The sequence below is a fragment of the Sorex araneus genome, chromosome 4 (genome assembly GCF_027595985.1).
Source record: "Sorex araneus isolate mSorAra2 chromosome 4, mSorAra2.pri, whole genome shotgun sequence".
NCBI classification, from domain to species: domain Eukaryota; kingdom Metazoa; phylum Chordata; class Mammalia; order Eulipotyphla; family Soricidae; genus Sorex; species Sorex araneus.
Genome location: NC_073305.1, coordinates 86262253 through 86289714, shown reverse-complemented (window position 1 = coordinate 86289714; position 27462 = coordinate 86262253). Strand labels below are relative to the sequence as shown.

Genomic DNA, 27462 nt, shown 5'->3' with positions numbered 1-27462 from the left:
CCCCCAGTTCAACGGGAGGGTCAAACATGTTTGTTTGTGCAATTAGGGGTGCACCCAAAATTGCTATGGGGATCACATGGTGCTAGGGGGTTAACTGAATCTGGCACCTGCAAGGCGTGTGTTCTCACCCCTGTGCTTATCTCTCGGTCCCCTTCCTCTGCCACCTTTCCATTTTAATGGGGACATACCAACAAGGTGTGTGGGGGGAGCAGCATGCGATTGATAAAGCTTTGATACTGTTCTTCCTCCCCTACAACCCAAACATTCCATGGAATGCCTTAGGATACGTATCTGCTATAAATTCATTTTTTATCTAATTTGTCTGAGATCTAAGCTTCCTGTGGAGGTCCTAGATCAAAGACTCTGATTCCTTCTGATGTCTGCGCTGACATATAATGTGTGCTGACTTAGTTCTGTCTATAACCTCACAGTGGGAGGCGGCCTCCTCCCTGGGCACCTTTACACAGTGTGCTTTCATTTTGACTGGGAGTCTGTCAGGTATGTTGCTGATTGGAGCTTCCATGTAAATAATTCATAGGAGATTTTTTTTAAATGTTTTGGTGCCTGCGAAGGAAAGCTACAGTGTGTTAGCCTTTCATGAAGAGATGCAAACCTGAAGAACAAGGGGGAACAGATTTGAAGTGACAATCTCTCAAAAATAGGATAACAATGTCTTCAACGGATTGGAAATAGGTGATGTGCCGCATTTGCTTCCTCTCATAGGAAGTGGTATTGGTTTTATCACAGGATGTAAACTCAAAGTTTTTTATTTTAAAAATTTGTTTCTAATTGACAGCTTCTTGTTCTTGTTGTTTGGTTATTTGCTGAGCCTAACAAAATATGCCCTGTCCTCTTGGTGTGATAATTATGGAAATCATATGAACCTCAAATCTGGCACATGGCCAACCATAATAAAAAGAAAGGTTTAAGGCATAAAATTAAAAGTGCTCCTTCCAATCCCAGAAGAATTCAAATTCCTAAGAGGCAACTGGGATTGTCACACAAGGAGAGGTGACCAATAATAGAAGTAGTTGCATAAGTCAAATGGGAAAGTCCAGTGTAAGTTTTGAGGCCTATAATCATGTGGTTTGAGTTGACAGAGAATAGCTCTAGAAAGATTTTAAAATGCCCATTGGGAAAGCAGTATACCATGAAAGTTCTTTTAGCTCTAAGCAATACAATTGTCATAGATATAATGACTGCCACAGAGAAACTAGGTAAAAAGGTCTTGGAAAAGGAGAGAAAAACATGAACAACAAGAATTAGATAAATATTTGCTGCTGAATCATGGCTGAAATACAAGTGAAATGGTTTGCTTCACTTTCATGCTCCAAGTCAAAAATGAATTATATATATTTACCTCATTTTGTCTCTTTCTACTATAACTTGTCATTTGCTATTGAAATTAGGTATGAAATTGGTATTCCTTACCCAAACTTATGCTTTCTCATGTTGTGTGATATTGACCTGAACACTATCTCCTATCACCAAAACAACTCACAACAAGCAAAATTATAAATGTAATGCAATGCTGAAAAATTAGCATTGGCATCATATTAATGAATTGTATAGTGACAAGTGTGCAAATGAGGGATGTGCAATGTAGATGATAGTATTGCCACCTACCTGCCCTGAGCTTAGGATAGTTAGCAACCTTTCTTTCAATGTAAGACACATGAAAAGTGACATCTACACTTGTTATTTCTATCTATTCAAACTACATTCTTCTTATTCTTCTTTCTCATTCTTCTTTACCTTGTCCACCTCGTCCTTACTTTTCTCCTCCTCCATGTCCCCTCCTTCCCCTCCCCTTTTAATCCTTTTCACCCTCGTCCTTCCACCTTTTCTCCTTCCCTCCTCCTTTTCTTCTATCTTATTTTTTTGTCTTCATACTCCTTTTCTTCCTATTTCTCTTACTTCTCCTTTTTTATCCTCCTCATCCACCACATCTGACTGTCACTAGGCCAAACTTATGACTATGTGCTCAAGGATCATTTCTGGGAGGCCTTGGTGGACCCAGGTGAATTGTATGGAAGGGAAACAACCTACCTGCTATACTCTGTGACCCCAAACATCATTCTTCTTCACTGTTTTTTTTAATTAAATCGCCTTGAGGTACAGTTAAAAAGCTTTTATGATTGAGTTTCAGTCATACAATGATCAAACACCCATCCCTCCACCAGTGCACATTCTCTACCACCAATACCCCCAATGTCCCCAGTATTCCTCCCACCACCCCACCACATCCCACCCCACACTTTGCCTCTATGGCAGGTACTTTCCTTCCTACTGTCTCTCTATTTTTTATGGTTTGTGACACAGATACTGAGAAGTCATCATATTTGGTCTTTTGTCTACTTTCAGCACACATCTCCCATCCCGAGCGATCACTCCAACTATCATTCACTTAGTGGTCTCTTCTCTATCACAACTGAATTCTCCCCCCAGCACTTAACATGACCCAAAGTTATGTGAGAGAGCACAGGCTCTGCAGCTTGAATTATGTATATTAGTAAAAGTTGCCACTATCTTGTATGTGGTCTTAAGAAGTTACTCAAAACCTGTGCAGCTCAATGTTCTCCCTTTTAGCAATGAGATTTTAACAACACTTAGCTCAGAGGGTGTTTTAAGAATGTCTATCTACATACAAGAAATTGGTATAATTTATATAAAAATAATACCTTAAGGTAAGTTATAATAATGTAATATATCTAGTATTAAAGCATGAGTCTACATACCTAAAATGTATGCAATATTATCACTGTATCACTGTCATCCCATTTCTCATCATTTTGCTCAAGCAGACACCAGTAACGTCTCCATTGTGAGACTTGTTGTTACTGTTTTTGGCATACCAGATACGCCACGGGTAGCTTGCCAGGCTCTGCCGTGCAGGTGAGATACTCTCGTTAGCTTGCCAGGCTCTCTGAGAGGGGCGGAGGAATCAAACTTAGGTTGGCCGCATGCAAGGTAAATGCCCTACGTGCTGTGCTATCACTCCAGTCTATATCCATAATTTATGGAATTATATTAAAGCTCAGATAGTAATGCCTTATATTTATAAAAAGAAGTCAATGCCTCTCACAATTTTAATGTATTTTTAAAAAATAAAAAACAAGAAATACTGAGGATAGTTCCTGAAAAGTCAGTTATTTGGGAAGATGAATGAAAGGAGAGAGAGTTTTCAAAAAGAAAATGTGAAACAAATTCATGCATAGGGTATTTTTTCTTTTCATGTTGTCATGAACTTTAAAGAAAGGCATGAATATATTTGCTATAAATGTGTCTCACCAGATCTGTTGACAAGTTGAATGCTTATTTATTTATTTATTTATAATTGTACTTGGTTATATATTTTTTTCTTTTATTGAATCACCATGTGAAAAGTTACAAAGGCTTCAGGTTTAAGTCTCAGTTATACAATGCTCAAACACCCATCCCTTCACCAGTGCACATATTCCAATTCCCCAAAGAAGAAATCCGAATGGCTGAGAGGCACATGAGAAAACGTTCAACATCACTAATTATCAGGGAGATGCAGATCAAAACAACAATGAGATATCATCTCACACCACAGAGACTGGCTTACATCCCAAAAAACAAAAGCAACCGGTGTTGGCGTGGATGTGGGGAGAAAGGGACTCTCCTTCACTGCTGGTGGGAATGCCAACTGGTTCAGCCCTTTTGGAAAACAATATGGACGATTCTCAAAAAATTAGAAATTGAGCTTCCATTTGACCAAGCAATACCACTCTTGGGAATATATCCTGGAGAGGCAAAAAGGTATAATAGAAATGACATTTGCATTTCTATGTTCATTGCAACACTGTTTACAATAGACACAATATGGAAAAAACCAGAGTGCCCAAAAACAGATGACTGGCTCAAGAAACTCCTCTGGTACATCTACACAGTGGAATACTATGTAGCTGTCAGAAAACATGAAGTTACGAAATTTGCATATAAGTGGATCAACATGGAAAGTATGTTTCCATGTTGGAAATGAGTCAGAAAGTGAGTGAAATGAGTCAGAAAGAATGAGACAGACATAGAAAGATTGCACTCATATTTGGAATATAATATAGCTGAGAAGTACAAGTTTGCAATGATGCAATTTCTGGCAGATATTTCTCTGGACTTAGTTACTAAAATACTAAAATACAGAATTCCAAAACCGTGCGGCCACTAGTGTGGCCACTCAACCTCATATAGCTTCATTCTCAGCAATGGGAAACAAATTATCAAATGCTTCCTTTGCAGCAGGTCTGACTTTAAGGGGGAGAAACTCCAAACAATAATAGTGAGTTTTGTGTTGAAGTATTGAATGTAATCAAAGTAAAGAGAAAGTAAAGTGAAATTTATCAGTTACACAGGTGGGGTGGGGGGCTGAGGATGTGGGGGGGGTGGAGCTATACTGTGATTCTTGGTAGTGGACAAGTGGAATATTTAAACCATAGTTGTCAGTTGAGTAGGGGTGGGGGACGTTTACCACTCTTTAAAAAGATATAAGTTCCAGAAGCTAAATAAATTCCCAGAAGGATGTTTTGTGAAAATTATCTATTTAATATATATTCAAGATTATATATTAAGAATATATATTTTATGTATAAAATTCTATATTCTATCTAACATTAATCTATATGTCAAATTGGTTATAATATGAAATTGAATAAAATATTTAGCTGTCCTATTGGAGGCCATATCTATTAGAACTTGGGGCACTATGGCCACCCCCATCCTTTTAAGCCCTCTGTTGCTTATGCTCAGGTGTCATAAGAGCTGTCTTGACAATGCTGAGGATGGGTGTGGGCATTACGACACCAGGGATCACACTCAATTCCTCATAATTGCAAGGCATGAACCCTAGACCTTAAGCCATATATCTGGCCTTGATTTTTGCATTTCCAAATTATTTTAAATTTTTACAATTATTTAATAATAGTGAATAATGTAAAACACTTCTTGACAAAGGGAAAGGTGGTAATTATGGAGATTTTTAATCATTTGAGAATAGAATGTAGAAACAAAATCTCTATACATTAGCAGTGAGAGATTTGCCACGAAAGATATAAGGGCAAAATCAAGTCAATTTTTTAAGAAAGCCATAATTAATGTATAGAAAACATAAAATACCTTCAGATTCTCACACCTATTTATAATATTCACAGCATAAATTTATTTTTATCCTCCACTATCCTGAAATTCTTAAGTCACTGGAAATAGAGCTTTAAAAGGAGCATTTTAATTTTCCATTTGTTTATCTTTGTGGGCATCTGAAAAAGTGTCGCTTTTTTTTTTCTGTTGTGCTAAAAAAATGTTCTTTTCCTTTCCCTAGAGTACAAGACCTCTTGTATCATGTCTTTCATCATCTGTGGGCTTAGTGCTAAAGTTCATGGCCCATACACACATCCCAAATAAATATTAACCTGCTTCTCCTCTGAACCCTTGTTCTGCTTGTCTTTAGAATACTTCTGTTCAGCTCTTAAATATGTTCGACCCTAGCTACTGCTCTTTTTTATGTCTCTCTTAGACTATGGCAATAGCCTTCTAACTGACCTCCCTAACTCCCTCATTTTCTGCCCGTCAGAAAGGCTATTCTTCCCAAGATGAAAATGACAAGTCACTTAAGTCACTGCCTTGCTTCCAAACTTTTAATGACTCCCCATCCTTTAGGAGATAAATTACAAACTGCTTGGTAGGATTTTTCAAGTATTTGTATTTTGGATCTCAATCCAATATTATTGCATCCTTTTTTACAAGCTCCCACTTACCATATATCCCACACTTCAAAGTGTCTCTATCTGCTGCAACTGTTTTCAGGGTCCCCACTATACACAGTGCTTTTATGTCACCTTGCCTTAATATATGCTATGTCCTATATAGAAATTCCTACCCACCATTTTGTCCTTCAAAACTGAAAGTTCATCCCGTGATGAACATTTCCTAAATATTCAGGTTGGACTAAACACTACTTCTGATATCCCTGGCATGTGGCTCTTAGATAATTACACAATTATAAGGTTCTAACCTTAATCAATTTAAAGGTCTGTTTCCTGAAGCCCCTGGAGGGCAAGAGACATGTCCTCAGGAACTTTGTTATTCCAGAGTCAATATACAGGGGCAAGTAAATTCTGCATGCTTTCACTGAGTATCTGTCTCCATCATTAGAGCATAAGGTTCATGGTGTTAGGAAGCTTCTTGTTCACTGCTGTTTCCCAGCCCTTCCACCTGCATATGTTTAGTAAATACTGAGTGGATGAGTGAAGTAGGAATCCTACATGGAAGTAGATCTCTGGAGGCTCAGAATGAGTCCTTCTGAAATCAGTTTGAGCATCTGAAAATAGATAGCAGGAAAAGGCTAATGAGAGAAGAGTACAATTTGAGAACAATTGGGGGGAAATTGGACTACTTCTTTGGAGACACTGAATTAGAGGGCAGTGTTTCCAACTTGGACCAACCAAGACCTTTGACAATTAAAAAAAATCCAGGGGCTGGAGTGATAGCACAGCAGGTAGGGCATTTGCCTTGCATGCAGCCAATTTGAGTTCGATTCCCAGCATCCCATATGGTACCCAGAGTACCACCAGGAGTAGTTCCTGAGTGAACAGCCAGGAGTAACCCCTTTGCATTGCTGGGTGTGACCCAAAAAGAAAAAAAATCCAACTAAATCTGGCATTTAAGACAGTTAATAAAAATAGAAAATTCATACAAAATGTAGCCAGGTTTGGTAGAGGTGAGAAGAAAATTATGAAAAGCTCGACACCTTGGGTGTTTCTTATTGCTATTTCTTTTTTTTTTAAGTGTAAATTTGCACAGTGCAATATCTATCTGTGTTAGACACAGATAGGGCTTCAAAACTGCTTACTTAGAGTATATTTTGTTCTGTAGACATAATGAAAAGTAGCAGTTGTAGAATCATTTAATCATTGTGTTAGGTGTAGGGTAGGTAGAGTCAGAGTCAGGTGAGTTCAGGTTGAATCTCATAGCTACACTTAAAAAAAAGTTTTATAAACAAGAACAAGAAACAGGTTTTTGGAGGGTGGTTGGGGACCTCACCCAGTGATACTCAGGGATTACTCCTAGCTCTGTTCTCAGGAATTTCTCCTGGCAGTGACTGGGGAACCATATGGAATGTCGGGGATCAAACCTGGGTCAGCCACATACAAGACAATTGCCGTATCCACTGTACTATCTTTCCAGCCCCAGAAACATAACCTTTTTGTGTCCTTGTTTCCCTATTCTATGAAATGAGTATAATGATAAGATTAGTTTCAAGGTATAGCTATGAGAATTAGATGAGTGAAGGATGTAAAACTTTAACAACAGTTCCTGAGCATCATTTATTTCACTGTTGACAGTTTTTATCTACAAAAGGCTACCATATCACATACCCTGGACGGTGCTTTGTATGATTCATAATACTTAGTTTTCAAATAAACCTATGAGGCAAATGTAAGGGACTTAGCAGGAAATCTACCCACAACTGTTTGATTCCATGCCTCTGCCCTTAGATTCTGTTTGGTAAAACTTCTCAGAATCATTTTTTACATATTTATCAGGAAAAAAAATAATGGTTTCAACAGTCTTGATTTAATTGTATCGGTAAATCTCTGGACAGTACAAGTTCATTTTCGCATACTGCTGAAGTTATATGATAAATCATGCAGATGTGGCATGATCACTTTTTAAAAACTAGAGAGTCTTATGATAATGAATCCTTCAAAGAATTAGAAAATATCATGCATGATCAAAATGACCAGAACAAAAATGCCCAGATCATAGCTGGTCATTGGTCATTTCTAATGCTGAAGATTATTTCTGTGGAACAGAAAAGTAAAAATAAAAGTGAAATGTTAACACCAAAATGCAATGCATTTTAGTAAATTGTTAAAGTTGTACCTGTACCTGTGAGTAATATAAAATTATCCAGCTAAAGTCCAGAGAGACTAAGTAACAGGATAAAAAAGTTCAAGGCGCAGAAGGCAAGCTTGAAGTCTAATTGATTCCAGCCTGGTGCTTCTGACAATTCTCAACTAGCTGGCTGGTCATTCAATGCAAGAACAAAATGGTGCAGCCCAGTATAAGCTCTGTAGCGCCAGAGATTTCCCAGACCACCCTTACAGTGCTTAGGGGGCCTCCAGGGTCGCACCTAGAAATATTTGGTGGACCATGTATTGCTGGAAATCTAATCAGGATTTTGTATATACAAGACATATACTTAACCCCTGTACTACTTCTCTGTCCCTGGAACAAACTTTTACTAGGTAACAAATGTTCATTACAGAGTAGGAATATAAAATTGTAGTTCTTTGTAGAAAAACATCTAAAAATATCTATTTCTGAAGATATTTGGAAATGGGAAAGCTGATATAGCTCAATCCATAGTCATTTGGCACTATCTTCCCAGGAAGGCTAGCTGTGTAGAATATGTGACCAACTGATTGAGAACTGAGTCTATCCATACTCCTTTTTAGGAAGAAACACATAAACTTTTTGTTAGTTTGTTTTCTTTTTTACTTTAATTTTATTTACTTTTTTACATTTATTTTTCATAGGTTTTTAACAGGATGGACTTTATAAGAAATAGTTTAAGTCCTTCATGCTGAAGACCCTAATACCCATCACCAAAACTACCCCTCTCATCCTTCCTCCTTCCAACTACGCCTCTCATCTTTCCTCCTTCCCTGCTGACGTTGAGAACCACCATTGTTTGCATCAAGTCTAAGAGCTTCACCAACATGAATAAAAACTCATTTCTGTATGTTTTGCTAATCAGTTCTTTATATTGTGCATGTGAGCGAAAATATTTAGTAATTGTATTTCACAGTATTGCTTATTTCTTTTTTTAAAGCCTGTTAAGTTAATGTGACAAGTTTTACAATAATATTGAATTTATTTTCTTCTACCTGCAGTGTTGCTGCACCAACCTCTCCTCCACTTTCACCAAACTCCTCCACCATTTTCTCTCAGATATTTTTCCCCAGTATTAGCATCCTCAGTCCTCAGTTCTATTGATCATGTCTCAGGATCTGCTTCCATTGGGATTATCTCATTTTTTTTGTATACGCATATGAATAAGACCATCTAAGAACATCTAGTATTTGTTTGTTTCTTTCTGACTCACTTCCTGCAGATTGGCATCCTCCACTTCCATCCAAGTTGAAAGCAAACTGCAAAATTCTATCTTTTCCTGTAGCTGAGTAGTATTCCATGTTGTCACATTTTTTTTATCCTGTCATCTGTTGTTGACTGCTTGCGTGGTTTCCAGATTGTAAATAATGCTGCAATAAATATAGGTATATGTTCTTTTGCATTAACGTGTGTCTGTGTGTGTCTGTGTGTGTGTTCTTGGCATCTGTGTATCTTTTCTCCCACAGACATGAAGATGGCGGTCATGCTGGGCCGGCTTCACCAGGCCCCGCACCAGACACTGAATGGAGTGTCCAGGAGGAAGGTGAGCCGTCGTGCAGTCCAAGAGGAGGGCCACAACCCGGCAGAGGCTGCCGTGTCTGCTCCCAGAATTCCCAGCGTCCCATCTCACGCACACACCCATGCTCCAAACTCCGCTGAGCAGCGAGTGCACCTGCAGGAATCAGGGGATTGGAAAAAGGCCCAAGAGCAGTTGCTCCGATACCAGCTGGCAGGCCAAGATCAAAGGCTGCCGCTCCGCCCAGACTTCAGACAAGAGGTGAAGCAAGTGCAGGAGTTGAGACAGCCGGGAGAGAAAAATGGGAACTTGGGAATTTCCCAGGAAACGAAACCCTCCAATGGTGCCACTAAACACCCAGAAACTCTTCAGAACAACTGTAATAAAGGAGCAGTTTAGACCTTTGGATTAAAAAGCAGTGTTCAATATGCTTCCTAATATTGAGCAGGCTTGACTGATCTTTGGGGACAATATATGGGAAAATATGGACTCTGTTATCTTCAATTATAAAGTCAGAGGCAGTCGTAAAAATGCTTAGAGAATGAAGCAGTTTCTGATATTTCTTTTCTATTTATCACAGACACTATTCCACATTGTCAGTCAATTTATAGCTTCCCATTAAATTTTTGCTCGATTTTATTAAAGATAAGGATTAGACATCTAAATCTCTCTCTAATTTTAGGAGGAAATGTAATGCCTCTTCAAAATATGTCATCACATCACAACCACCATTACTACCACAGTAACAATATCCCTTCACAGTCGTCCCTTGTATACACTCCCTGCCCTGTAATTCAGGTCAGTCAGAGTCCAATAATTTTATTTCATTAGACACTGACTCTTCCCTTCTTGCTTTGTTTTTATATATCACATATAAGTGAGATAATACAATATTAATCTTATCCCTTTCGATTTATTTCACCAGGTATGTCTTCTACCAAGTCTATCCAAGTTATAGCAAAAAGCAAGATTTTATCTTTTCTGAAGTTTGGATATTTCCTTTGTGTTATATACAATAACTACTTTTTTGTTGTTGTTTTTGATCACAACTAGAGATTCTAAGGGCTTACTCCTGACTTTGTGCACAGGGATCACACCTGTGGAGTTTGGGGGACAGTCTGGGTGGCTGGAGATAGAATCTGAATTGGCCAAGTGCAGAAAGAAGCCTAATCCTCAATACTATCTCTACAGGTCAATTTTTTTTAAATTTTATTGAATCACTGTGAGATAGTTACACACTTTCACATTTGGGTTACAATCACACAATGATCAGACACCCATCCCTCCACCAGTGCACATTCCCCACCACCAATATTTCCGGTATACCCCCCCCTTTCCTACCCTCCCCCTGCCTTCATGGCAGACAATATTCCCCATACTCTCTACTTTTGGACCTTATGGCTTATAACACAGACACTGAGAGGTCATCACTTTTGGTCCATTGTCTACTTTTGGCATGCATCTCCCATCCCAACTGGTTCCTCCAGCCATCATTTTCTTAGTGATCCCTTCTCTATTCCTTCTGTCTTCTCCCCTCCACTCATGAAGCAGTCTTCCAGCTATGGGGCAATCCTCCCGGCCCTTATATCTACTGTCCTTGGGTGTCAGCCTCATGTTATGTTATTTTATACTCCACAAAGGAGTGCAGTCCTTCTATGTCTGTCCCTCTCTTTCTGACTCATTTCACTTAGCATGATACTCTCTATGTCTATCCATTAATAATCAAATTTCATGACTTCATCTCTCCTAACAACTGCATAGTATTCAATTGTGTAGATGTACCAAAGTTTCTTTAACCAGTCATCTGCTCTAGAGCACTTGTTTCCAGATTTTTTCTATTGTGAACAGTGCTGCAATAATGAACATCCAGGTCAATGTTTCTTTTTTAACTATTACCTTTTGTTTTTCTATTACCATTTTTTAATCTATTACTAATTTTGGCTATTGTTAAAAGTGCTGCAAAGAATATTGGTGCACATATATTTTGAGATGATATTTCGTGTTTAGATAGACCCATGGGAGTGGAACTGCTATATAAAATACAATATTTGGGAAATAGCTAGATAATTGTTTAATAGAAGCTAAATTTGTTCCCACCAGCAGCACATTAGCATTCATTTTTTTTCTCCACACCACACAGTCACTTTTTGTGGCCTTTTTGATGTAGGACATTCTCACAGATATGAGTTTATATCCCATTATTATTTTGATATAATTTTCCTGATAATAAATTATAATATTTTTCATGGTCCTAGTACAATCTGGCTTTCCATGATGTGAAACTTCCCCCCACCCTTATTCATGGAGTTATTTTATTTACTCTTATTGAGCTTTGTGCATTACTTATATATCTTGGATATCAGCCCCTTATTAGATTATGATGTACAGATAGTTCTTCTATATAAAGTCTTCTTGTTTTAGTATTAGTCTGTTTTATCATGTGAAACTTTATGGTTTGATGCAATCTGTTGGTTTAGTTTTGGTTTTATTTCCCTTATGATTGAAATAAATTCCCAAACATATAACAGAAATCAGTAACATGCCGTTTTGTCTATGCTTTTTTAATGAATTTTATGACTTAGAGTCTGATACACACGTTTTTTTATCAGTTTTAATTTAAATTTCATGTATATTATAATATGGTGATTTGTATTTCCCAACACCATTTAGCAAGACAATTTTCTTCATGTTTTACTTATTTTTAATTTATACCAGTATTCTTCCTCACTTTAGTCTTGATAATGATGTAATACTGATTCATACCAGTAGAGGTTGTCCTTAAGCTTCCTCTGGAATTATTACCCATAATGCTGTGGGTTTGTTTCACAGTAGGGGTAATGGAAAAAAAACGAATCCTCTGCTTATTTTTGCTGTATTCGAGCAAAATATTTCTTTATCTTAGAAAAATTGTTTCAAGGACAGAAGTCCTTATTCCTCCCTGATATGTCAGGGATTTTTTTTTTTTTTTAACTACAAGGCAATTTTCTGCTTTTTTTTTTTTTAAGAATCTGATTTTATTTTACGGTTTAAATTTTATCTTTAATTGGAACGTATAGTATATAAAAATAAATTTTATCATTCATGAGTATATTATATGAAGATTTATAGTCTTGTGGGCTTTTCTTAGATTGTAGCTCAGAAAAAAAATATAAAAGTAGTAAGTTTGGGGAAGAAAATTGTTCATGAACCAAAGTGTTATTTTCTAACAGTTTTTTCTTAATAACTGGCTGAAATTTAAACTGGAAAAAAGTGTATTGAGAAAGGAGAGAGCAGGTGGCAAACTGTATTATAAGATAACTCATTTATGATAGAACTCTATCTTTGGAGAAGATATTGCACAGGACTGCTCAGTTAAAGGCAGAAGAGAGAATATTTCATATCTAACCTCTCAAAACTGCCTGCTGAGAATTCTAATAGACACCATAGTAGAGAGTCTACTGGTATTGATAAATTGGTGAAAGTGTTTAAGATGATTTCACTGAATTCCACATTTGCAGACAACCATCTGAATTGAAACTAAAGGATCCTTTAAGCATCCTTGTTCTTAGTTTTAGACACAGTTTTTGGTACCCCAAGAGATTAAAGCTTATCTGAGAGAGGAAAGCCAATTTCCAGAATAAGTTGCTCTTCAATTTTCCTTAATATAAAGCAGAATTTTTTAGTCTGAAATAATAAAGGAATGTCCTGTACTTGAATTGAAGTAGAGAAATATAACACAAACTTCCATTACAAAATTTTAAATAATGGTACCCTGTAATTAGCCCCACTGGAGGTCTAGCAGAAAGTAATTATCTACAGGTGATCAATTAAAAAGTTGGCTCAGCTTACCTCTCCTTGACAGGAATGTTCTTTCCATTCTTTAGATATTTAGTTGACATCTTACTTCTTAATGTTAGCTCCCAAATAGGTAAACAGTCTCCCATGAAACAGTTTGAATCCTTAAGGAGAAACAAGTAGATATTGAAGCTGATGTTCTCCAAGAGATGTCAATGCAGGCACTCTATGTTCAAGGAGTGCCTTGCTGGACATCTGCCCTGTAGAAATTGACTCTGAGCTAATTCAGGGTTTGCCTGAATGATTAGTCCTTCAAAGCAAAATAAACTTTTTTTGTTGTTACCAACAGTATTTGAAAACATAACAAAATAAAAATGATTTAGATAGTTTTGACAGTATTTTTTAAGTTTAATTCATCTCTGCTATAACCTTTTCATATTTTAGATTATTGGTTTACAAAGTCATTTGTATTTGCATGACTAAATTTCTTACAACCATTTATTTCTCATGAGCTAGTACTTTTAATATATGAATGTATCAGAAGTTGAGGCATCTGAGGATTATAAAATTAGCATTGTCTGATGAGATTTTTCCACATATATCTTTCACTACAGTTTTTTGCTCTTGGCCTCAAATTTCATCCCAGGTTATTCCTTAATTCTGCAGCATTTTTTTTTCAGTTGACTACTGAGAATTACCACAATGTGGTTAGCATAATGCAAATCACCTCATTAAGAGCACAAATTCAGAGGTCAACCATGACTCCTCTTTATATCTCACCCTCACATTTTGTTCTTTCTAAATTCCATCTTTATCCATCTTCTACATTCTTATCCGTCCTCCATGTGCCAAAAACACACACAAAAAAACCTGTGTTTTCTGGAAGAGAACTTTGGCAGATTTTAACTCTGCTTGGAAACAAACATAATCCTTGTAATAATTCTACCAAAAGTCTTCATATTGACGGCCAGAATAGATATTTGTACCTGGATAAAAATTATAAGTGAGTTCATCCTGTGTTTGTCTTCTTTTGGTTAACTTTATATAATATGATATTTCTAGTTTCATCCATGTTTAGCAAATCATATGTTCTTATCTTTCCTTGTAACTATGTAGTATTTCATTGTGTACATATACCATATCTTTGTGATCCACATGGTATAGCTAAATATACACAACACTATGAATAACTTTAAAAATTATGTTTCTTTAATACATGTTTTAAAGTTAGAACTATACAGAACAACTTTAGAGAGGTCCAGTGGTATTTAATTTTAGTCAATTTAGAGTCTCCAAGTCCATATGTAGTTAAGCTAGTGTTATATTTTTCTTAAAAGTAAAAGATGGTAGGGAAAATTAGATGGATGTTAGAAGCAAAGAAATGATATCTTTTGGCCATTCATGTCTGGAGATGAGTTGATTAAATAATACGTCACCACAGACCAAGATATTCTAACCATCTTCAGAATATCACATGGTTAGTTAAATAACTCAATAGAAACAAGCTTTTTCTTTATAATTAATAAATAATAATAAGTGTCTTGTTCTGTTATTATTTCAACGTCACTACTTGCGGGGCTGCAGCTATATCACAGGTGGTAGGGTGTTTGCCTTGCACGTGGCCAACCCGGCTTCGATTTCCAGCATCCCATATGGTCCCCGGAATACCACCAGGAGTAATTCTTGAGTGTATGAGCCAGGAGTAACCCCTGTGCAATGCCAGGTGTGACCCAGAAACAAAAACAAAAAAAAAGTATCTATTTGCTTCCCATTTATGTTTTTTTCCCATGTGACAGAATCCTTTGACATAAGGTGTTGAAGATGCTAAAATACTAAAAGTTTTTTTAAAATGTTGCTAAAATTTTATAAATGTTCAATTGTGGAAGAAAAGATGAAGGGAATCAGGCAGTTTCAAGCATGTCTCAAGTTTCAGGGATTTTGCATAGGGAGAGCATGGGACTGGAGTTCATGTCTCTCCAACTGAGCCAATCTGACCATAGTTGTTTCCTATGGCTTACTGATCCTTATTAACACCCAGTGAGATTGCAGTAGTACCAAGAGGCCCCTTAGTTTCCTCAAAGCCCAGCACTTCCACGAATTGTTTTTTGTTGTTCAATTGAAGGACTTCTTTTCATCTAGCATTCTAACTCCAAATACGTGGAATGACTATACATTGAAATATATACTGTCTCCCTGCAAAGTGAGTGTGGGGAAATTGAATGTAAATCACATGCAAATATTATTCAATCAAGCTTCTATAAAATTTTATGTGTAGATAACAGTAAAGGATTTTAATTACTTCGGTCATTTAAAATTCATGCATTTATTCTACATTTTGATTCCAGAGCTTATAATATATTCAATATCAATTTTGAAAAGACTATGAGCAGAATTATTCCACTGTGAACTGTTTGTTTCAGCTTACACAGGAGTACTTTGACTAATTGCAGGTATTTAAGAAAAACATTCCCAAAATATAACTTAAAAAAATTATTGCCTTTCTTTCCATTGTTGCTCTCGGTGTTGTTACTGTACTCACTTGATTGTGGTGCTAACCACGGTTACGCATTTAATTGTGATGTTTGCACACATGCTCAACAGGGCTTGCATTCATTAGTTTTGACGCTCAGGCATATTTTCATTATGATTAATGTGGGTTGCACACTTTAGTTACAATGTTAGCACACACTATGCAATAGTGGTCAGAAATCACACTTTTTGTTACGGTGCTGGGAATCCCAGGTGGTATTGTTGCTAGGATTATAATGTGAAGGACCAAACTTGCTAACTCACAAATGCATGGCAGGAGCCTTTCAACTGAACTATCCCTTAGTACCCCAAAATACTACTTTTAAACAGGGCAATATTTTCCCCCATAATGTTAAGTAGGGCTTAATTGGTAGAATACAAAAGAAAGACTTAAGTTTTGACAAATAATCTTTTCACAGTTGATATATTTATACCTAAGAACTGACCAGAGATCTCTCTTTGCTTAGATCAACTTAAGAAAAGAGATCTTTTGCCCAACAACCTTATCTGATTTGAAATACAAGAATTACTTAATGAACTTTTTAGATATTATAGAATTTACCAGAATTGTGAAAATTAACTTATTTTATCATATTATTTCAGTGTTGCAATAATGACTCATTCATTATTATACCATGTTTTAAAATATGAAATTAATAGCTCTACCAAGAGTCAATTTTCTTATGAAAAATATAAGGAAAACTTCTCTCCACCTAAGGGTGAATTAACAACCAGCTGTCAAACTCTTAGACTTTTGTGCATGGCAAAAATTAAAAATATGCCTAGACTATATATGTTTATTTCTAAAAATTTCCTCTATCTAATGCTACTCAAGTTGCTTTATTAAGTTGCAAAATTAGGGCCAGAGGAATAAGATATCAATGGGCTTTGTCTACTGGAGGCTTGAGTTTAAGTCACTTCCTGTTCCTCTGAATACTGCCAGGACAGACCCTTGAGCACAAAACTGAGAGTTTTCCTTGAAAATTGCCATATGTGTGGCCCTCAAATCAAGATAAACAGATTCATCCATCTAAAATATTATTTATGGTATGATTTTACCTACACATTTAAATATAAAGTACTGTAGCACTGTCATCCCATTGTTCATCGATTTGCTTGAATGGGCATCAGTAACATCTCCATTGTGAGACCTGTTGTTACTGTTTTTGGCATATCAAATACACCATGGGTAGCTTGCCAGGCTCTGCCGAGCAAGCAGGATACTTTCGGTAGCTATCTAGGCTCTCCAAGAGGGATGGAGGAATTAAACCAGGGTTGGCCGCATGCAAGGCAAACCCCTACCTGCTGTGCTATCACTCCAGCCCCAGTGAAGAAATAAAATTAGCTTATGACAGGAATCAGTCCTGGCAGTGCTCAGAAACCATATGTAGTACTGGGGATCAAAACCAGGTAGGTCATGTGCAATGCAAAAACTTCACCCATCATATGATCTCCTGTGGAATTTGTTTTAAGCCACCAAGTTGGTAGTAATTTATTATGCAGCAGTAGAAAATTGCAGCCGTGCTTTGCTTCACTATGGGAATAAATTCTGAGAAGTATGTCAGAGTGTGTCATTGAGTGAGTCTAATCAGTGCACTTCAACAAATCTGGATGTGTAGTCTACAGGGATCCACCAGAGTACACATGATCTGTTATTGATAAAATGCTGCGAAGTGACATATGTCTTAGCTACAGCTACCACGGCCTCGCTGAAGAAAAGAGGAGCCTGGTTCTTCTTGTCTTTGTTCCTGTCTCTTAATCCTTTTGCAACAGACATGGATCACTTCCCATCTTCAGAAGCTTATACTCCACATTCAAGCCTCAGACACCTCCATCCCCGCAGTGCAACAGACTTCTGACAGCAGCTGCTGCATCACTTAGCTTCCCAGACGCTCTCCAAGTCCCATCTTCAGTTGCCATACTTGCTCCTTCTGTGGACAACAGCCAGCTCTCCTGTCTTCCTGCCACAGTAGACTTGTTTCTATCTTGCTTCTATCACTGGAACCAGAAGAAGGAACCAAGTCCAAGTTTGTCTCTCGTGTACGTGCCTGCTCTCTTCCTCCCTCCTCCCACTCTCTTTCTTTTTGTTCTTCTCATTTTCCAGTCTGTTTCCCCAACTAGATTCTGACAAAAGTTATTTGCAGCATTCCTATCAGTTCTCTGAGTGACAGGAGACTGGTGTCAAGTGAGAAAATGAAATGTAAATTTTATTAAACACCCCCTCTCATCTCTGCGTATCAATCCAGATTCCAGCTGAACATAGCAAATCAAATCCTGCCTATGCCAAGCCTCGGGGCACACAAAAAAATCATTTCTCCTTAATACCATTCCCTTCTAGCAAAATATTTTTCTGTTTGGTAAATGAAAATTTAAAATGCAAACCCTATTTTAATCCCAGGGAAAAGTATATCTTCAAAATGAACATTCAAGAGAGAGAAGGGGAAAATTTCAGGGGCAAAGGGGAATGAGAGGAGATTGAGAAATCAGAAGCCGGTTTAGCTATGTCCTATGCATTGGTGTTTGGTGCCTGTGCAAGATTCATAGCGATGCAATAATTGACCACATTCTTTGGGAACTTGGAACATCAGCACATTTATCTACATGCTGCTCTGTCTCAGAGATAATAAAGATCTTAAATCTGATACAATGCCTTGAAATAGCATTAGAAATATAGTTGCTTCATTCTTGGTGTGAAAATGTGTACAATTACCAACTTGACTGGATTTTTGACAAGTGGTATCTACGTTGAAAAATATCTTAACTTGGACTTTTAAAGCATGATTACCTTAAAAATAGAACAAATTCACATTGTTTCCATACCAAACTGAAAAAAAAGATAAAATTTGAGCCAATAATGAATTTTCCAATACTCAAGTAAATCCATAGCTATCACATAAAATACATTTTATTCATATTCCCATTAATAAATTTAATTTGAGTTTAGGAAGTGGGAGTTGGGTCTCACCCAGCAGTGCTAATTTTCCAAAGTGCTGGACTAGTCAATATGTTTAGGGCTATCCCTGGCTCTGTGCTCAGGGGTTGCTCCTGGTCATATTCAGGGAAGTAGGTGGTACAGGGGATAGATAGATCCAGGGCTGGCACCTTCCTCCCCTATACTATCTCCCTAACCTCCAAGTTAATAAATTTATTCTCTTAACTGAGGTTGGGCCACACCTGAGAGCACTTGGGCCCTACTCACAAAATTGTGCTCTGAGGTTGCTCCAGGTAGAGCTGAGGGACGATGTGGTGCCAGGGATCAAACCCTGGAGATTCTGTGTATGTCATCTCGTTGCTCATCAATTTGCTCAAGCGGGCACCAGTAAAGTCTCCATCATGAGATTTTTTGCTGTTTTTGGCCTATCGAATACGCCACGGGTAGCTTGCCAGGCTCTGCCGTGCGGGCGAGATACCCTCAGTAGCTTGCAGGGCTCTCCGAGAGGGGCGGAGGAATTTAACACAGGTCTGCTGCGTGCAAGGCGAATGCCCTACCGCTGTGCTATCGCTCTAGCCCATCAGCCCACTAGGCTTTTGAAATTAGGGTCTTAACTGGCCACTCTTTCAGGGGGCTTTTGCTAGACTACTTCAAAACCCGTTATTTTTGTTGCTCCTAACTTATGAATTTATTTATAAAAGTTTATTTATGTTTTAAGTTGTAACAGAGTTTAGGTTATAGGGTTTCAAGTTCCTGGTATTGAGGTACAATGTTCCTGCATGATCCCCATAGAATAACCTTTAACCCTTGCCCACCATTATTTATTGATGGACTCTTATTGTTTGGGTGCATACTGTTATCTCCCTTAGCATCACGTGTTTGAGACCTTCCAATATCCCCATGTTATTTCTCAGCAACCTATTCAACCTCACCCCCCCCCCCACACACACCAAATCTGGCACTTTCAAATTAGTATTCAAGTATCTAAGGTTTATCATTGATGATATGGTCCATATTTCTGAACTGTTTCTCTCTATCCACAGATGAGTGAGATCATTCTGCATTTGTTCTTTTGCCTCTGACTAATTTCGCTCAGCAGGATACTTTCCAGTTTCTCCTAGTTTGCCCCAAACTGTGTGATTCTAATGATTTAAAATAGCAAGTTGTAGGGCAGAGAGACAGTATCAGGATTAAGGCACTTGTGATGCACATGGAGAATCCGGGTTCAGACCCAACACCACGTGGTCCCTGAACACTACCAGTAGTGATTCCTGGCATAGAACAGAGAGGAAAGCTTGAGTATAATAGGATATGGCCCCTGAAACAACTGGCTTGATTAATTTCATTTAAAATAATCTCTCAACTTATTTATATGATTTAACTCACATGTCTATAATTTGCACTGTGCTTCTACCATGTTATGAAGTGAGAGATTCCTCTAACCAATGTGTCTCAAAGCAGGTGATAATGTACCCCAGGGAGGGTGGTTGTACAGGAACCGTTCAAGGGAGCATTAGTAGCTTCCAGTGAAGTTTGGGAGGTGCTCTCTGTTTGTTTGATTAAAGAAGGTAGAATTCCAGGATGCATTGAGTAATTTTTTTTCTATGAAACCCTCTGCAATGATAAAACAGAATCAAGTTTTATCGCATTTTCTCTTTTATAGCAGATTATGTCTATCCCGTATCCTAATTACGTATGTTAAAATAATATTTGTTATAACATATAAGGGGTTGATCCAGAAATAGTGTAGGGAATAGGTACTTGCTTTGCATGTGGCTGCCAAGCACAGTGTGATTCATGGCACCACACGTGGTCCCAAGCACCACCATGAGTGATACTGAGCACAGAGCCAGGAATATGCCCTGAGCATAGCTACGTGTGCTCCACCACTTGGGTAATAAAATTTTAGTTCAGAATGAGCAAACTTACATTAAATGTTCTGTGCATTACTAAGAGTGATGTTACACTCTTTTAATTTTTAAATTTAATTTTTTTTTACCGAATCCCTGTGAGATACAGTTACAATGATTGAATTTTCAGTCATACAAGGATCAAACACCCATACCTCCAACAGTGAGCATTTTCTACTACCAATGTTCCCACCTATCCCTCCACCAGTGTATATTTCCCAGCACCAGTGTCCCCAGGTTCCCTCTCATCACCCGTCCCACTCAGTGCCTGGTTCTATGGCAAGTGCTTTTCTCTCTCTTGTCTCCCTTTCTATCTCTCCCTCTCCCTCTCCCTCTCCCTCTCTCTCTCCCTCTCCGTCTCCCTCTCTCTCCCTCTCTCTCTCTCTCCCTCTCTCTCTACTTTCTCTCTCTCTCACCTTTTGGGCATTGTGGTTTGCAGTAGCAACACTTAAAGGTTATCACAAATATCCTTTACCTACTTTTAACCCTCAGATCTTGTCCAATAGGTTACACTCTTCTAAAATAACTTTTAAAACAGTGAGAAGGGTGAGTCAAAAAATTAGAAAGTGAGATGTAAGTAAATCTATCAAAGATGCAATTATAAGACATCCTTACTAAGACTTCTATCGATTGGTTTCTTATACATAATGAAAACACATGAACAAATCTTAAGAATCCTTGTTTTCTTTTGTTTAGTTAAAACCATCATCATCATCATCATCATCATCATCATCATCATCCAGTATTGTTATTATTTTCTGGCAGACATTGCATGGGAATATTGGGTAGAATTTGGGAATTGATATGCTTCATTTTTGGTCCTCTATATCTTCACTAAGAGTGACGATGAAAGTGCCTGATATGGTGACTGGTATTCCCTCTACCCTTCCCTGAAATAAATTTGATTGCCTTTTCTAACCATCGTGAAGCAGAAAGGCATGTATTATTGAATATGTTTTTTTAAAAAAGACTTCCCAAATATTGTGTGTTCAAACATTTCTCCCCTCACAGAGAGGCTTGGGAAAAATTTAGTACTAAATAAATGCTGCCTCAAACCAAGCAAGATAAAACATAAATCACTGCATTAAAACCTCTAACAAGTCTATCTGCTTTTTGAAATGACTGGGAGATGAAAGTGAAAAGTCTCATTTAAGAAGGCCCAGTGGATCAGTTCTGCATTTATATAGCTGTTATCAAAAGCAATTCATTTGGAGATCAAATAGACTGACAGATAGGACAAGCAGGGGATCACCACTGCCTTCAGGCAGCCCAAGCCAGGATGACTCCCCAGCACTATCACTAATATTGAGTCTAGTCAATGCTCCCGTTTCTTACCACATCCTCCTCTGCCAACTTCATGATAGTACATCGTTCTTCCCATCTGTCCTAGTCAGCTCACAATAGGAAGAAGAAGGATAATAATGTTTCTTCAAATGGGTCTTACTGGGAAAAATCCTAATGATGGACAACCTAGGTTTGGATAAGGGTGATGTACCTAAACATAATAAAAGCAGGAAAAGAGGCACCCTTGCTGGGGGATCTTGAGTTCCAAGGCTTTTTCTTGGTTGGCATGTCCTTCTCGAAATCTCCAGTTTGAGGATTAGGATCTAATACCCAGTTAATTCTAACACAGTGAGACAAGAGACAACTCTCAGTTTAAAGGATACTTTTTAGAAGATAATAATTTCTGAGGCTAATTTGCAGGGAAACTTGCTTTTGGTGCAGTTTCTGGGATCGCTATTTCCATTTTAGATTGAGAACTTTGTGGCTGTCTAGGTCAAAAGGTAAGACAATAAGGGTTAAAATTTTGTCTAAAAGTGAAAAAGATAAAATAATTTGTTTCTGAAATAATTCCTGTTTAACAGGTACACACATAAAAATATGGACAAAATTATAGACACAAATTTATGTGACATAATATTCTACTTTATTATTATGTTTGACAGTATTTAAACATAAAAATTATATACAACTTTTGCTTGTAAATTTAGTGTTATTTTGTTCGGGGGGTCACCAGTTGTGCTCAGAGGATACTCCTAGTTTGGTCTCAGAATAACTCCTAGTGTCACTCAGGAGACCATGAGATACTAGGGATTGAAACTGAGTCTCCTTTGAATACATGAACTCCAGTCCTTTGATCAATTTCCTGGCATAAAAGCATAATTTTTTATAAGTCAAGATGCTTAATTATAAAGCTATATACACCTTGATTGTTTTATCGATACTTCAGGGATCTGTTTTGATTACATGAGTACATAGATTAAAAAATTATTTAGGTAAAAATTTTATTTAGATGGATAGTTCTAGGCCCAACTTGACTGTGTTCAGGGTTTACTCCCAGTTCTGTGCTCAGAAATCACGCCTGATGTGTCTCAGAGGACTCAATTATATGTGGTGCCATTGATCAAAACAGAAGCAGCATGTGACAGCCAAATGCCTTAATCACCATACTATCTTTATGGCTCCAACTTTGAATTTTAAATATTTTAAATGCATATGTGTCCATTTAAAAATCTTTGGTTACTGATCAAAATGCTCTCTACAAAACTTTTTGTAACTGATAATCACATCATTAATGCATAATATTACCTTTGAGTTTTAGTTTTGTAAGCACTGGGAGTATCCCCTTATGCTGAATGGTATGCAGTCCTTAAACAGTTTTTATTTTGTTAAGTGGAACATGCATTGACTTGTTTTAATTTGCATTATTTGGTCACATTGAAAAGAATTTGTTTAATAATTTTCTGCTTGCATCCTTTTCCACCGCTGGTAGTAAGCTTGTCAGAATTAGTGGGATAAGGGGATTGGGTAATAGCAATTTTTTCCAAAAAAATTCAAAAATATTTCATTATATTAATGAAATATTTAAATATTCTAGCCAGATATTTGGAGTGACATGAAATTAAAAGGTGCGTGATAGTAGTTTGACTTTTAGTCATTATATTTCTACTAGTAGTTTATCTGAAGCTTTTTGATTACATTACCTATAGGTTTTGAAGTAGAACCCAGAACTCATACATGGTGTATGCCTAAAGTACTTGTTTTAATCTTTCAATACTGAAGAGCAGATTAAAGGAGAAAAAGTTATTGGAAGTCAAATGTGCTTTATAATTAAAATAATCTATACAACTTTCACATAACTTATCCTGGAAAATAAATAGAAAAATATATGATATCATTAAAATCATCAGAATTATTCTTACTACATATAGCAGAGATGTTCAGACGAGCCTCACATCACACATGAAGGAACTGGCAGAGGAACTCAGGTATGCGGGACCTGGGGCCAAGATCTCCAAGGCTACTCAGATGGGGACTGGGCCTCTTCCACCCAGATTCCTCATTTTCCAGCAGCTAGGCAGTCACACCCACAACTGCCATCCCCCACTCCACCCCTGCCACCCTCCCCCTAATTGCCATATAATCCCATCAACGCCAACATTCAGAGGCTATAAAACCAAGCTCCCAGACATCTGACAGCCTAGTTCTCGCTCTTAGAGAACCTGGCAAGCTACAGAAGTGAGAGTTTACCAGTTTACCGCCCGCACTGGGAGAGAGCCTGGCAAGCTCCCTGTGGCCTATTCATATTCCAAATACAGTAACAATGATAGGTCTCATTCCCCTGACCCTGAAGAGCCTCTAATGCAGCACTATTGGGAACGATGAATAAAGAGAGGCTGCTAAAATCTCAGGGCTAGGATGAATGGAGACGTTACTGGGTCTGCTTGAGCAAATAGATGATCAACAGGATGACAGTGATACAGTGATAGTTTTACATACAGCAGGCCTCCTTATGAGGGCCATAGAGCATCACTGGCAAGGGCCAGCTCAGCATTGCATGGAATACCAGAGATACCTGCTCTACCCAAAGAAAATAGAAATAGAATTGTGAAAGGGAAGAAAGAGAATTTTAACTTCTAAAGAAAAAGTCTCTTGTATTTGCTTATTTAAGAGGATTTTTAAAATTTAGTTTTTTTTAATTTTTTTTAAAAATTGTTATTGGATCACCATGAGATACAGATACAAAGCTTTCATGTTTGAATTTCAGTCCTACAATGTTTGAACACCCATCTCTCCACCAGTGCACATTTTCCATCACCAATGACCACAGTATCCCCCACCCCCATCACACTTCTTCCCCCTGCCTCTATGGAAGACAGTTTACCCCATACGCTCTCTCTCTACTTTTGGGAATTATGGTTTGTTATATAGGTACTGAGTGTCTATCATGTTTGGTCCTTTATCTACTTTCAGCACACATCCCCCATCCTGAACGATTCCTCCAACCATTATTGACTTAGTGATCCCTTCTTTAGGGGGATTTTCTTAAGGTATATATCAGTGCTTGATATTTTCTATTAGTGGGGGGAATTGGGGCAACAGCATGCAATGGTTGGGGCCTACTCCTGGTTCTGTGCACAGGCATCAGTGCTGGCAGTGTTCGGGACTGTGATACTGTGGATGAAGCAGCGTTCACAGGGCCACATGTGAGAAAAGTGCCTTCTCTCCTGTACTATCTCTTTGGCCCTTTGAGTCATTTATTTCTTTACTTTATTAGTGCAGGGATTAGATCACCTCTGCTGGTATACAGGGGCTATTCCTAGCTCTGTGTTCAGGAGGTCACAGGTGGTGCTAGGAGTTGAGCCAGAGTTGCTACTGATGTGACAAAATGCAAGCAAGTGCCTTAACTTCTATTCTATTTCTCTGGCCCTTTCTTTTGTTAATTGAACTTCAAAATATCACACATTTATTTTGTGATTTAATAGGCCCAGTGACTTATTTTTGTGTTCATGGTGGCTCAGTAATCTCTCAATGACTATTAATGACCTCCCCCCTGAGATTTTCACAAAATTTTTTTTTATTGAGAAATTTTTCAATAATTTCCTTAGCAGCCATGTTTTTGTAATGAGCAATATAAAATAAGGTATTTTGTGCTTACAAAGGGGAAAGTCTTGAGGGGTGGGTGGGAAACAGGATAATGGTGGAGAAGGTGACACTGGTGATGGGATTGGTGTAACAATGAATGCCTAGAAAAACTATATTATAAACAACTCTCTTGCCCCCGAGCCTGGTTGTCTTCACTGGGACCCCTAGGAGCAGGGCAGGTTGAGTTTCTGCCCCGAGCAGAGACCCAGCAGCTGGAGCCCTTCAGAACCCAGCCACAGCCATGCTCAAGGTCCCTCTCCACACATTTGGAGGATCCTCACGCATGAAGGAACCGGCAGAGGAACTCAGGTTCCTTGGATCTCCAAGCCTGCTCGATCAGGACTGGGTTTCCTCCACCCCAGACTCCATTTTCCAGTAGTTTCATTTTCCAGTACCTTGGCAGCCACACCCACAAACTGCCTCTGGCGCCCTGTAATCCAATCAATGGCCAGCTCCAGAGATTTTAAAACCATGCTCCCACATTCACACCCGTGGGACATTTTATAGCCTAGTTTTTATAGGAAAACCTAACAAGCTATCAAGAGTTTCCTGCCCGCACGGGAGAGCCTGACAAGCTCTTCATAGCGTATTCATATGCCAAAAATAGTAACAGTGATGGGTCTCATCCCCCTAACCCTGAAAGAGCCTCTAATGCGGCATGGTTGGGAAGAAGAAGTAAAAAGAGGCTGCTAAAATCTCAGGTCTAGGACTATTCTAGTTACTGGGTCTGCTTGAACAAATCAATGGTCAACGGGATGAATGGTGCTACAGTGATGAACAACTCTGTAAAATATGGTGTTTAAATAAAGTTAAAATTATTTTAATGCTGGATGACAGTGACAGTGACAGTGACAGTGGGCTGATACCCTCCTTGCCTAGGAGATTCTAGAGGCCCCGCCTTTGCTCCACTCTGCCCCACAGTCCTGAACTTGTCTTGGAACCCTGCCTTCTCAATTTGTTGACATATATTCTGTTCCTTTGCCGCTCAATTCCTAAGAATGGGCCACATTACTCCCTTTCCAGAAGAGATTTAATTTATTTATGTACCTTTTATTATCTCTATAAGATTGGCTTAGAATATTTTATAGCTGGTCCAAATCATTATTTGGAAATTGCTTTCTCCTTAAAATTGGGTCCATGTCTCTTGCTTGCCCTTTCCCAGGACTAATTTATAGATAGTAGAAGTTTCCCACTGGAAGCAGCCCAGATGCAAAGTATCCCCTAAGAACACCAGAACACTAGACAGGTCTTTCTCTTTGAAGGACCTTGCAGTATTGGTCTGACCAGTGTACTTTCTTTCAATAAAATGACTGCACTGTCTAAATTCGTTCCTCATAATTTCTTTTACAGTCTCTGGGCTTAAACCTAGAAGGGTCTGAGTTCAAGCACTTCTTCCTAACCCTTCAGTTTGTCCATAAAATAAATTCTAAATTTCAAATAAAACATGACCTGTGTCAATCTGGATTTTTCACTAAGTTTTGTTAAATGACATTATTCATTCATGAAGCATCAGAGCCAGTTGTTCTAGTCATTGTAAAGTAAGACAATATGCAAAGATGAATATTGAAAATAATACATACAAGGGTAGAGAAAGGTAAACTGCATGGTATAAATGATTTTTCAACTTTAACTCCAGGAAATGAAATTTATATTTTGAGAAATGAGATGGGTCTGTCCTATCTCCTTATTCAAGTGTATCCAGGTGAGCTTGAGGTTTGAATGTGATAGAAATGACATTAATATTATACATAGGGGTTTTATTCTAAATTATCCTTTTTAAATATTAGGACAAAATTAAGGAAGCTTTTAAATGTTTGACATTCTATATTTTCATTCTACATTAATTCCATATATAACATTCTATATTGTAACTTATAGTTGAATGTAACAGGTGATAGCTGCTGGTGACAATTAAATTATCCCTACATTTTATTTTGTTTTGTTTTTTTCCTTGTTATCCTTTT

At 37.9% G+C, this 27462-nt stretch overlaps 1 protein-coding gene across 1 annotated transcript in view; it reads left to right on the top strand.

Moving 5' to 3' along the window:
• Positions 1–9826, top strand: part of PKHD1 (PKHD1 ciliary IPT domain containing fibrocystin/polyductin) — a 552653-nt gene extending 542827 nt beyond the window's left edge. Inside the window, exon 66 of the mRNA XM_055136692.1 lies at positions 9378–9826. Coding sequence (XP_054992667.1) covers positions 9378–9826 — 449 coding nt within the window. The remainder of the gene's footprint in view (positions 1–9377) is intronic.
• The last annotated feature ends 17636 nt before the right edge of the window (positions 9827–27462 follow it).